The 12,306-nt window shown below is 40.8% G+C and overlaps 2 protein-coding genes across 2 annotated transcripts; both read right to left on the bottom strand.

Moving 5' to 3' along the window:
• Nucleotides 1-1,220: 1,220 nt before the first annotated feature.
• LOC306872652 (coiled-coil domain-containing protein 81-like) lies at nt 1,221-7,235 on the bottom strand. Its single transcript, XM_079421318.1, has 14 exons — nt 7,055-7,235; nt 6,872-6,933; nt 6,631-6,784; nt 6,264-6,517; nt 6,055-6,187; nt 5,868-5,952; nt 4,178-4,280; nt 3,946-4,092; nt 3,689-3,796; nt 3,436-3,605; nt 3,271-3,349; nt 2,596-2,813; nt 2,339-2,464; nt 1,221-2,200 (listed from the first exon to the last, which is right to left on the bottom strand). The coding sequence occupies exons 1-14, from the start codon at nt 7,113-7,115 to the stop codon at nt 2,062-2,064; spliced, it is 1,839 nt and encodes a 612-aa protein (XP_079277444.1). The 5' UTR covers nt 7,116-7,235; the 3' UTR covers nt 1,221-2,061.
• A 1,797-nt stretch (nt 7,236-9,032) lies between these two features.
• On the bottom strand, nt 9,033-12,206 carry LOC306872457 (protein Hikeshi-like). Its single transcript, XM_079421020.1, has 5 exons — nt 12,067-12,206; nt 11,321-11,558; nt 10,364-10,512; nt 9,756-9,874; nt 9,033-9,674 (listed from the first exon to the last, which is right to left on the bottom strand). The coding sequence occupies exons 1-5, from the start codon at nt 12,094-12,096 to the stop codon at nt 9,620-9,622; spliced, it is 591 nt and encodes a 196-aa protein (XP_079277146.1). The 5' UTR covers nt 12,097-12,206; the 3' UTR covers nt 9,033-9,619.
• Nucleotides 12,207-12,306: the final 100 nt, after the last annotated feature.

Here is a 12,306-nt window from a genome sequence, read left to right as displayed (position 1 = left end):
AGGGTTTGAGTCGTCGCCGGTGGAGACACTCTCAGGTGTTAGCTGACCACTTCTGGTCCTCCTTTATCCGCCATTACCTTCCGAACTTGCAAGTCAGACAGAAATGGCACCATACATTCCCTAATATAACCACAGGCACAATAGTCATGATAATGGATCCCCAACTGCCCAGAGCACATTGGCCGCTTGGGAAAGTAGTCCAGGTGCACCCTAGTCAAGACTCGCAAGTGAGATCAGTGGATGTCCAAGTTCAAGGGAAGGTATATACTAGACCCGTAGCTCGACTTGTGGCCTTGCCTTCCATCCCAGAAGATGATAGAGAGGATCTCAATACAGCATTAGTAACACACACGCAACCTTCTTAAGAGTCAAATTGAACACAATTTAGGGGCGGCTGTACAAACGGCTTGCGTGTGTGGCCCCTTTAAGACTTGTTGCCCTTTTAAGACCTGTCGCCATTTTAAGATTGCGCAGCAAAGTTTGAGAGAAGAGATGCGAGCCGCTCCAAATCCAAGTGTAATATGTGTGCGTGCATCCTGTAAAGTGAGTTGTTCTTGTTGAATTATGCTTAATATTGAGATTAAGTTGTAATCTTGCCGGCAATCGCGGTTATGGTAATTATTTTCCTTTGATTGAGTGCGCATAACCAGCGCCTGTTTAAATTAACGTTATGTATATCTGCCGTGAGATTCTATAATCACTCTATTTCTACTGTTCTTATGTTCTACATTGAGAGAGATTATTGTTTTAGTTCATATGTCTATTGGGAATCGCAAGTATAAGTGTTAATGAAGATTATGCGGTTAAATGGCCTATTCAGATGCTAATATGCCAATTCGTTGAGTTGTAGTATTTCATTTAATTCCAGTAATATTGACAGTAATGTCATTTGTTATTGAATTGGGAAATTATTGGATTTAAAGTCTGTATTATTTACTTTGTGTTTGTTATCTCTGTACAGACCACACCTATTACATGCTCCAGTGCACAGTAAAGTCATAAAGGAAAAGAACTGTTGTTGACTGAGTTCCTGGGTTCTGACCAGCCCACCAGGGCGAGTGATCCCTTCCACAGTCCTTTAAAGATAGACTTAACATTCTAATTCCTACAAAACCTGCATCTGCTGCACATTCACGTCGCATTCTCATCTTCACTGATGCTGAAATGATATTCTGTGATGAAATCAGTGCTGAAGAATAAACACTATGTGATTCATCTCTGTGTAAATTATGCCAAATGAAGTCAAGTCAAGTCACCTTTATTAATATAGCGCTTTTAACAATACAGATTGTGTCAAAGCAACTGCACAATATCAAAATAGGAAAATAGTGTCAATAATGTAAAATGACAAGATTAAACACTCAATTTTCAGTTAAAGGCATTTCATTATTGAATTCAGTGATCGCGTCGTCCAGCTCAGTTCAGTTTAAACAGTATCTGTGCAATCAAGTCGACGATATCGCTGGAAATGAAGTGTCTGTCCCCAACTAAGCAAGCCAGAGGAACCTAAACTGCATCGGTGACAGAATGGAGAAAAAACCCTTGGGAGAAACCAGGAAAAGTTTTTATGGAAAGTCCGTTAATGCGTTACGTTACTTTTTAAATATGAGCAGGGCTTGATTGTTTTTAATACAAGAAGTTGTATTCAGAGCAAATGTAAAAGCCCTTTTACACTAAAAAGTGTAATGAATAAACCTCAGGCTGAAGGAAGAGTAAATCCACGTCTGTACAGTAGAACGCAGGAGAAGAAGCTTCAACACTCTTCAGCAATAAAGAAACAATGAAGCACAATTGTTAGTTTATCCAAAACTCATTTTTGCTTATTAGTATAGTTGACCTGGATCATCAGAGGTCAGCAGCAAGACATCGGTTAATAAAATGGGATTAGATACATTTGTGTTGTTTAACATATAAAAACATATAGTAATATTCTTACGTAACTCACCTTACTTGTAATGCGTTGCCCCCAACACTGAACTTGTTAAACATGTAAATGTAATGCTTACATATACTTCATATAAAAAGCGTACACTTATTTTGCTCATCTATATTATCTGAGGTCTACAGCATCAATCGAGCTCCAGACACATAATTGGTGTCTCTGAAGACGTTGCTCTCGCCACGGTTGGCAGTGCTGCGTTTGCATTGACTGCATCGCTCATATTTTCCGAGTTGTTCTGTCAGAGTTTGACCACCGAACCTGAAGGAAACAGCAGAAACATCATCAGGATTACAGAAACTCTGGCTCTCGCTCATCATGACATCTCTCTTCTTCTCTCGTCCCCACAGTCGATCCTCCATCTATACATTTATCTAATCATCAGTTTGTTCCTCGTACCTCCGGCTGTTCAGCTCCTCTCGGTCTCGCTGGTGTTTGAGGTCGGCGCTGCGCTGCCAGCTCTCCTTGCACGCGGCCCGCAGGAGACACAGCTTCTCGTAGCGACGGATTCGCTCGTCTAACATTCTGCCAAAGAGATGTTACCCATTCCACTCAGTTCTGAGACACATGCACATCAGGCCCAAACGACAAGAACGTGTTCTTCTCTTTAGGGTTAATGCTTGTCACATGCTTGTCTGCTGGTTGTTGTTACTCACTCTTTGAGGTCTCTCTGCATCATTTCTCTCTCTCTCTTCTGCTCGTTCAAGCGTTTCTCCAGCGTTTCTCTCCTCCTGTGGTTGGCTGTATTCATCAGCTCTTCAGAGATGTTCTGCGCTCTCTGTCTCTGCTCCGCTAAAGCTGCCGGACTGGAGTCCATCAGTCCAAACACGGGCCGCGCGTCCAAACGCGGAGAGATTTTTTTCTTCACCAGGTGCTTTAAGACATTAAGACACACTTTTCTGTAAAGCTGCTTTGAAACAAGTCTAGTCAAGTCACCATTATTTATATAGTGCTTTTTACAATGCAGATTGTGTCAAAGCAGCTTTACAGTATTAAAAATGGGAAATAGTGTGCCGTTCTCCTCTGGCCAGACAATACCAGCAGTTTAATTCTAGACTGCAACAAAGTCAGATTGTGCAGAGGACTCATCTGGTTCCTGATGAAACAACTTAAGAGTGAGATAATTCAATACACAAATAAAAATCAAATTCAAAACTGTGTGGAAATAAGCTTGAGATATCCTAAATCAGAGCATTAAGAATCATCTGCATGTCTATTGATTTATGACATATAAATCTTGTGCCAAACATGCAGCGCTGCTTCATTCATGAGATAAAGACCCATAATTGACCCAACTGATCCCAAATGAGAAACGAACTAAAGTCACTCACTTGTGCTTCAAGTGCCTTTCGGTACTTCTTGGCCATCTCGTGTTTCTCAAGAAGCTGCTGAGATCTTTCTAATGCGATCCTGATGCAAACATCACAGAACAAGCACATACAATCACACCATCATCATAAACACACGTTCACACAGCGCTGCGATGAGATGCTCACTCTTCAGAGAGCTGCAGCAGATGAAGTCTGTCCAGCTGCTGTTGCTCCGTCTGCGTCTGCGTCTGTGTCCGTCTGCGTCTGGCAGCTTCCAGCATCAGCTGCTGCATGTAGATCCTCTGCTGCGGCAGACGGTCTGCGCTGCAGGCTCGACCCGCAAAGATGCATGAGCCCTAAAAACACACGCGTCACATGACCAGAAAAACAACTAAACACACTCAGATCCAGCAGAAGCCTGAGCGGCGTTTAGACTCACATCTGATTGGCTGGATGCCTGCGCTTTCCTGCATCTCTGAGCTTCTGCAGCGGCCAGATTAAACGCCGCCAGCTTCTGACTGTCCTCCCGCTTCTTCTGTCTGTCCGTCTGTCAGTGATGGAAACACACCTGATCACTGCATCTGTCATGCTAAGTGTTGCGCTCACAGTTTCTTCTGTCAGGTCCAATACAGTCTGATAATGTGATATTCTTATTGAAACGAGTCATTCAGTAAACAAGTGTGTGAGTTTAGGCACCTCTTCTTTCTGGAAGTACTGCAGGTCTCTCTGATGTTCTCGAAGCATTAACACTCGCTCTTGCTCTCGCTCGGCTCTGCTCCTCTCATCAGACGGGTATAAAGGAAGGTTTCTCTGCGCTCGCTGCATGCAGACGTAACACAGCTCCTGCGACGCACACCACATCCACGTCTCAACGAGCCTGAACCTGATCTCAAGGGCTGAAAGAGGAACAGATGTGATGAAGGCTCACCTGTCCGGCCCGTCTGTGGTCACAGCACATCACACTCTCATCTGCAGAGCTTCTCTTTCCTGTCGTGATGCTGAGAGCGCCGCCTGCTGGCTGTGATAGGCCTCTGTGTTTAAGACAGAGAAATCTCAGATTTGATGATCTAACACTCATGTATTCTTCATTTAGAACCAGTTACATACAGAAACTGTTGAAGAAGCAGGAGGAGAGCGGTCGACACAGAACACAGCTGTTACAGTGACTTAATAACAGATTTTAACCAGTTTAATCACACCAGTCACAATAGTGACCGTCATTTGTAAAGCTCTAAAAACCTTACTGACTGATGTTTTAGTGCACTTCCTGCAAATATGGAAAAAATAAAGGGTCTCAATTAAATATGTGCAGTTTCACATGATTAGAGCAGATTGTGTCACGTCATGAAGATGATGACTGCATCAAAGCTCCGAAACAAAAGACTAGTAAAGTATGTTAACATAAAGATATGACACAGATTTTTGGCACACATGATCTTTAATGTGTCTAGTATTAATATATGAATTCTCACATATATTGAGTTTTGTTGAGTGTGGTCATAGAGTGAGTAAACATGTTGATGGTCACAATAGTGACCGCTGGGATAACAGTGAATTTAGGAATACAATATAAATCCAGATGCAGTTGTTAGTGAAAATTACACTAAAATGTTGCACTAAATTAAAAGTTCAAATGTTACAAATAAGTTACAATATTGATGTTGTAACACTGGTAGCACTAATATAACAATTTTATGATATATGTGACAAAAAAGTAACAATTTTGAAAAACGTAGATGGTTGTATTTTTTTGTATTTTATCTCAGTGTTCCTATCAATATTGTTTAAGGGTTTTTATGCATAAAAGTAACCCTAGAATATGATCAAACTGTTTAAAATAGCTGGGCTGAGATATATAACTATTTTTATGACTACAGAAATATGTTAATTCAGTACACACATTATTCCACCGGTCACAATTGTGAAAGACCATAAAACACTATTTTTCACACACTTTTCCAAAATATTTTCAAAAAATAATTATTGATTATTTCAAATTACTAATGACAAATCATCTGGATGTTTTCATGTCTGAAAATTTTTTGTGATTAAACGGGTTAATGATAGAGGATTAATGGTAGAGGATTTTACCATAAGACCCCAGGTCAGATAAAGTAAACATTCATTCATAAACCCAAATCTGAAGCTCAGTCTGTTCAGTCAGATGCGGTGCTGCATGTTTAATGTGAGATGAGCGCCGCTGACAGACTGCATTCACTGCTGGGTAAAGCTCACGTTTCATCAACTGAACACAACTTTCTCCTGCAGAGCTCCAGGGTTTGACCGACTCTAATGGTCTGATGACACACACAGAGTTCCCGTGAATGGTACGGTAACATAAGTGTCTTTGAGAGGGTCATGTGACACATCTTTCATCACTCGTGATGCTGTTAGGCAACTCTGAATGAACACAAATCACCTCATGAGGAAAGAGCCTGGAAATTCTGAGATGTTTAACTGGTTTCCCACCCAGGAGGATTTTTAACCAAGACTGAACTATTTCTGGTATGATAAGGAATGTATTTAAATTTAGGTTTTTAATTCAGTGGTTATAATGACAATATTTATAATTCATGTTGGTGTCTGCTGGATCTTCATTGTATTCAGCTGGAATCTACCTGTCAGTGTTTGCTGGACGTGTGTCCTCCGGGCCGTCTGTGAGGTCAGTCGGAGTCGCTCTGTCCGCCGGCTGATGCTTCTCTGCTGCAGATATAATGAGATGAGATTGAGTCTAACACAGAACAGTACAGAACTACCATATTTACTCAAACTGTCAGCATGACCACAGATCTCCTTATGACAAACCCCATCCATCATCATCATCTTCATCAGTCTGCAGCTGTTTTCTCAGAGGTTCTCCTGCAGGTATTCTGGGAAGCGTGGCGCTGTTGAAGGTCACAGATCTCTCAGATTCTCTAGAGCTCCTCGATTCAGGTCTCTGCAAATCAACAGAGTCTAATTAAACATATTGCACCAGGTTCAAACACACTGAAGTCTCGCTCGCTCTGACTGACGCTGGCTAAAGCGGAGGAAAGTTTCCCAGAGCCGTCTAAGGCTGAGATGAAGTCACGGCAGAACAGCATCTTGACTCGGCTTTGCTGGAAAGTCAGGACTCCGATCCCAGGAAAAGCATGAGAGACGGACGGTCGTGTGGCTGCGGCACGGAGCAGCAGGAGAAGGGTTTCTCGCACACATCTCTCCACCGCGTCTCTCTGGAACGGGCCCTCGGCGCTCAGGGCCGAGAAGTTGAGCGGCACCACAGGAACACCTGAGGAGACATTCATGACATCTGAGAAACCTTTAGATCAGGTGTGGATCATGAGAATCTAATCTTCTGTGCTGTGTAAATGTTCATAAATGAACAGCAGTCGTTGTTCTGACCTGTAGCCTGTGGTTTGATCTGTTTAAATCCATAATACTGAGAGAGTTTCTCTGACAGGATGAAAACAGGTCTCTGTTTGAGAATATGTTTGTTCCCGAGGTTGAGTTTCTGCTGGCAGAAGGTGAAAGTCCCTAAACCGAAGATATAAACCCCCTAAAACACACCATAACCGAATGAACACGCTATTATTCACGTTTACAAACAGAAAAATCAACAGATGAACTTAATGCACATTCGCACCTTTCGCATGAACATCTGCTGCTCAATAAAACACGACACGAGCGACCAAATATGATCGATATCTGTGGGGAATGAAACAGATGCGAGTAATATGACTGGCATGCTCGATGCAGACGTGTGATTGTGTTTCAGACATTAGTTATGGTTAATCCAGTAGTTCTGATTAGTTAGAATATCACTTACCGTCGTCAGAAAGTCTCGACAGATGATTGCGCTCATATTCTGACTTTGGGATTTGAAGCATGACAAAAATCCGCAAGCAAACACTTCAGTTTACACACTCGTTAGCACATTCGTGCAGGTCCAGAATAACTGGTGCTACGGCTAATATATGTCCAGATGCATCACTTTGTGCTTGTGATCTGTTGCTATAGAAGCGCCTCCCAACAGCGTTACTACAGGAAATACTGATACTACAGTAAAGACACTGGTGGAAATACTGATACTACAGTAAAGACACTCGTTACTACAGTAAATACTGATACTACAGTAAAGACACTGGTGGAAATACTGATACTACAGTAAAGACACTTACTATAGGAAATACTGATAATACAGTACTCGTTACTACGGGAAATACTGATACTACAGTAAAGACACTCGTTACTACGGGAAATGCTACTACAGTAAATACACTTGTTACTATAGGAAATACTGATACTACAGTAAATACACTGGTTACTACAGGAAATACTGATACTACAGTAAAGACAATTGTTACCACAGTAAATACTGATACTACAGTAAAGACACTGGTGGAAATACTGATACTACAGTAAAGACACTCGTTACTATAGGAAATACTGATACTACAGTACTCGTTACTATGGGAAATACTGATACTACAGTACTCGTTACTACAGGAAATACTGATACTACAGTAAATACACTGGTTACTACAGTAAATACTGATACTACAGTAAAGACACTCGTTACTACAGGAAATACTGATACTACAGTAAATACACTCGTTACTACAGTAAATACTGATACTACAGTAAAGACACTCGTTACTACAGGAAATACTGATACTACAGTAAATACACTGGTTACTACAGGAAATACTGATACTACAGTAAATACACTCGTTACTACAGGAAATACTGATACTACAGTAAATACACTCGTGGTTACTACAGGAAATACTGATACTACAGTAAAGACACTAGTTACTACAGGAAATACTGATACTACAGTAAAGACACTCGTTACTACTGATACTACAGTAAAGACACTCGTTACTACATGATATACTGATTCTACAGTAAAGACACTCGTTACTACAGGAAATACTGATACTACAGTAAAGACACTCGTTACTACTGATAGTACAGTAAAGACACTCGTTACTACAGGAGATACTGATACTACAGTAAAGACACTCGTTACTACTGATACTACAGTAAATACACTCGTTACTACGGGAAATACTGATACTACAGTAAAGACACTCGTTACTACTGATACTACAGTAAAGACACTCGTTACTACAGGAAATACTAATACTACAGTAAAGACACTCGTTACTACTGATACTACAGTAAAGACACTCGTTACTACAGGAGATACTGATACTACAGTAAAGACACTCGTTACTACTGATACTACAGTAAAGACACTCGTTACTACAGGAAATACTAATACTACAGTAAAGACACTCGTTACTACTGATACTACAGTAAAGACACTCGTTACTACAGGAGATACTGATACTACAGTAAAGACACTCGTTACTACTGATACTACAGTAAATACACTTGTTACTACAGGAAATACTGATACTACAGTAAATACACTCGTTACTATAGGGAAATACTGACACATTACTACAATAAAGATACACATTACTATAGATAATACTGATACTCGTTACTACAGTAAATATAGATACACATTACTACTGGAAATACTGATACTCATTACTACAATAAATACGGTGAAATCACTATTCAAACATAACTAGCTAAATTCAGCTGTCCTTGCCTTAAAATAGAACTTTTATTCATGTTATATTGTGTGAATCTTGAAGCACCTTCAGCACTCGAGGCTACAGGACTGATGTGTTGCTGAATTCACCAGGGTACCTACAAATATTAGATTACATTAAAAAGTTAAGTTGAAAGAAATAATAGAACAGAATCTGCACCGACTAGATGATGATGATGATGATGATAATCATTTTGTGAGTTTTTATTTTTCAATCAATCATGAATGGACTTGTATAATTGACAGACTTTATCCTTATGCTCTGAAGTTGTAACCAGTGCCTTGCTGATGCCTTAGAGAACTGCATCATGTGGCCGGTCCAATAAAAGACAAGTACTACACTTATCAGAGAATTAAATATGAATGTTATTTGGACATGAATTTGCTGCCAGAGGAGGATGGCTCCTGAACATCTTACAGAGGGTTTTCCTCATTTGGCTGCTCACTGACGACACGAAAGACATTAAAGCATCTTTCCTGTTAAGCTGCATAAAGACACTGAAACACACATTTCTGTAAAGTATGGAAAAAATAAACGTGACTAATAAAACATGCATCAACAAAAGATTTTATTTACTATGACTTCAGCATGTTATATAAAACATTTTCACCAAATAAATGAACGATGTGCCAGGCAATATTCATGAGAAAAAGTCCCTTGATCAGGTGAAACATCATGGAAATTAAAACAGAATATTAAATGAAATAAAGTCTTCTTCATGAAATAGTGTATCAAACTGTTAAAAACACAACGCCAGTATGTCACGTCTTCCAGAAGTTTGGATTCTGCATCATTCTCCTCTGAAAGTTTTCATACCTGTGAGGAGGACAGTACAATGACTCGAAACACAAACAAACACTCATTATTCATGTCGCTTCGCCTCAAAACATCACTCACCATTTGAGGATGGAGCTGGCAGGAACATACATCTCTGAAGGGTTCGGTGTCATCTGTGACTGGGACAGCGCGAAAGATGAGGTGAAGTTGTACAGGCTCTCCAGCATCTTCTGCGTGAACTGAGAAATAGACAACAGAGTTATAAAGCAGCCGCAGGAGAGCTCCTGACCCCACAGTGATATTAACAGCTCTCTGTGAGCAGGTCACTGCAGTCTTGATCTGACCCTTCAAACCACTCGTGACCACACAGAAGTCTGACTGGAATAAACTGGAAAAGTGCAAATAAAAGAATGCCTTTAGTACGACTGATATCAACAAGCAGTGCCACGATCTGCCAGGTCTGTATTTTAGCTTATATATAATCAGTGGCCAAGACTGGAACTATCTATTTTATAAATGTCACTGTTATAATATTACTTCATGCCTTAAATTGTCTTTCAAATGTAAACATATATTTAGATCATTTTTATCCTCATAAATCACAAAAACTTTAAATTTTAAAGGGTGTGGTATGTAATCTAAAAATCATTCATCACTACTATGAACAGAAAAGACTGAAGACCCAAAAGGTAAGTAAGGAGGCTGATAAGTCTGTAGGTGTGTGTTACCTGTGTGAAGGAGTCCACTGTGGAAACAGCTGAAGTAGAGACCGGTGTTTGCTGTGCAAGCAGCTCCAATGATTCAATAGAAACTCCAACCTGAGCCACTGATGGAGCACTGATGGCCATCATACCAAACGGATGAGCTCCACCCTCACCTGAAACACACACACACACACACACACACAGACACATATCAGTACACACACACACACACACACACACACACACACACAGACACACATTTAAAAAACACACACACATGTTGGTTTTTGTGGTTTATGGGGACTATTGGTTTTTATACTGAACAAACTGTGTGTGCTATTGCCCTACACCAACCCTACACCTAAACTTAGCCTCACAGGAGACTTTGTGCATTTTTAGATTTTCAAAAAAACACCATTTAGTATGTTTTTTAAGCCTTTTGAATTACGGGGACATAGGCAGTGTCCTCATAAACCACCTTCATATTGTAATACCTCTGTCATACCCATATCATTATACACATTTGTGTCCTCATAAACCACATAAACATGCACATACACATACACACACACACACACACACACACACACACACACGCACACACACACACCAGTACACACAGACACACACACAAACACACTCTCTCTCTCTCTCTCTCACACACACACACACGCACACACACACCAGTACACACAGACACACACTTCAGGGACAATCTCTCTCACAACACTTTAAGGCTGGAACACACACAATATACAACTTTAGCTCAGATTCGGGTCGATTATGGATGGTTACCAGAATCAGAACCAGTCAAAGCAGATTTCAGACCACAGTCTTGAATGATGGACACACACTTTATTTGTATCTCCCAGCACTGAACCACACTTCTGTGTGAGTTTGATGGGATTTTCCTCTGTAATGATATTCGCCCGTGTTTTAATATCTGTTGTGATTGTAAAAGATTTGACTGGACTCTCTTACCAGCTTTCAGACCAGAGATTCTGAACATGGCACTGGGTTTCTCGTTGGTTATGAAGCCTAAAAGCTGCCACACCTGTCCGACAGCAGGGTCAGGGAAAGAGAAGTAGACAGCACCACCCATGCCCACTGGGAAGGGCACAGTGCCCAGCATGAAGACCACCACATGATTGACCTTCTCATAGTCCGGCAGAGTAAAGACGAACTTATCAGAGGAGACCTGCTGCGCGTCCGTCTGGACCTGAGAGAACAACACACACCGTCACAGAATTAGTCATGCTTTTACTGGTTATGATGGGAATAGTACTGGTTATAATGGTTTTACTGGTTATGATGGGAATAGTACTGGTTATAATGGTTTTACTGGTTATAATGGGAATATGATGGACCCTGTGGGTCTCTGCTGGTAATCGGGCACCTTCTATTGGTGGCTTGTTAAAACCAATAAATCCTAATGGAATATGTCCCAAAACATACTATAGAAAACTATTTTTAATGGTTTTAATGGTTAACAGTTGATGGTTTGTAATGGTGTTTGTAGTGGAAACCATTGGAATTTTCTGTGATAGTCCTATTGTTTATTTTCAGTCGCTCATTTCTTCAAGACTGATAACTATGTGAAGTCGGTTTAAATAAGACGTAGATCGGTCTAACCTGTATCCGCATTAGCCCTCGGCTAACAGCTAATGATCAGACTAGTTAAGACAGGGTGGGTAAGTTAAGTTGCGACTGAATATGAATCCACTCACCAGTCTGCCGGCGACTAAACATCCGAACATCACCAGGATTAGTACAGAAACAGTCGATCTCAGACCGCAACACAACCATCAGCTCACAGGAGACTGCTAGAAACTTCCAGACAGCAGCTGACATGCGCGACCCCTGACCCGGAAACAAAACACAGCGCGCTTCGCTGATTGGACGATCCAAAAACACCAAAACGAACGAAGTGTGACGTCACACCACGTTTAGCAATATTGTATATGCAC

This window comes from Barbus barbus, assembly GCF_936440315.1.
Source record: "Barbus barbus genome assembly, chromosome: 7".
Taxonomy (NCBI): Eukaryota; Metazoa; Chordata; class Actinopteri; order Cypriniformes; family Cyprinidae; genus Barbus; species Barbus barbus.
Note: the sequence above shows the minus strand (reverse complement) of the source record. Positions and strands in the feature narration are given on the sequence as shown.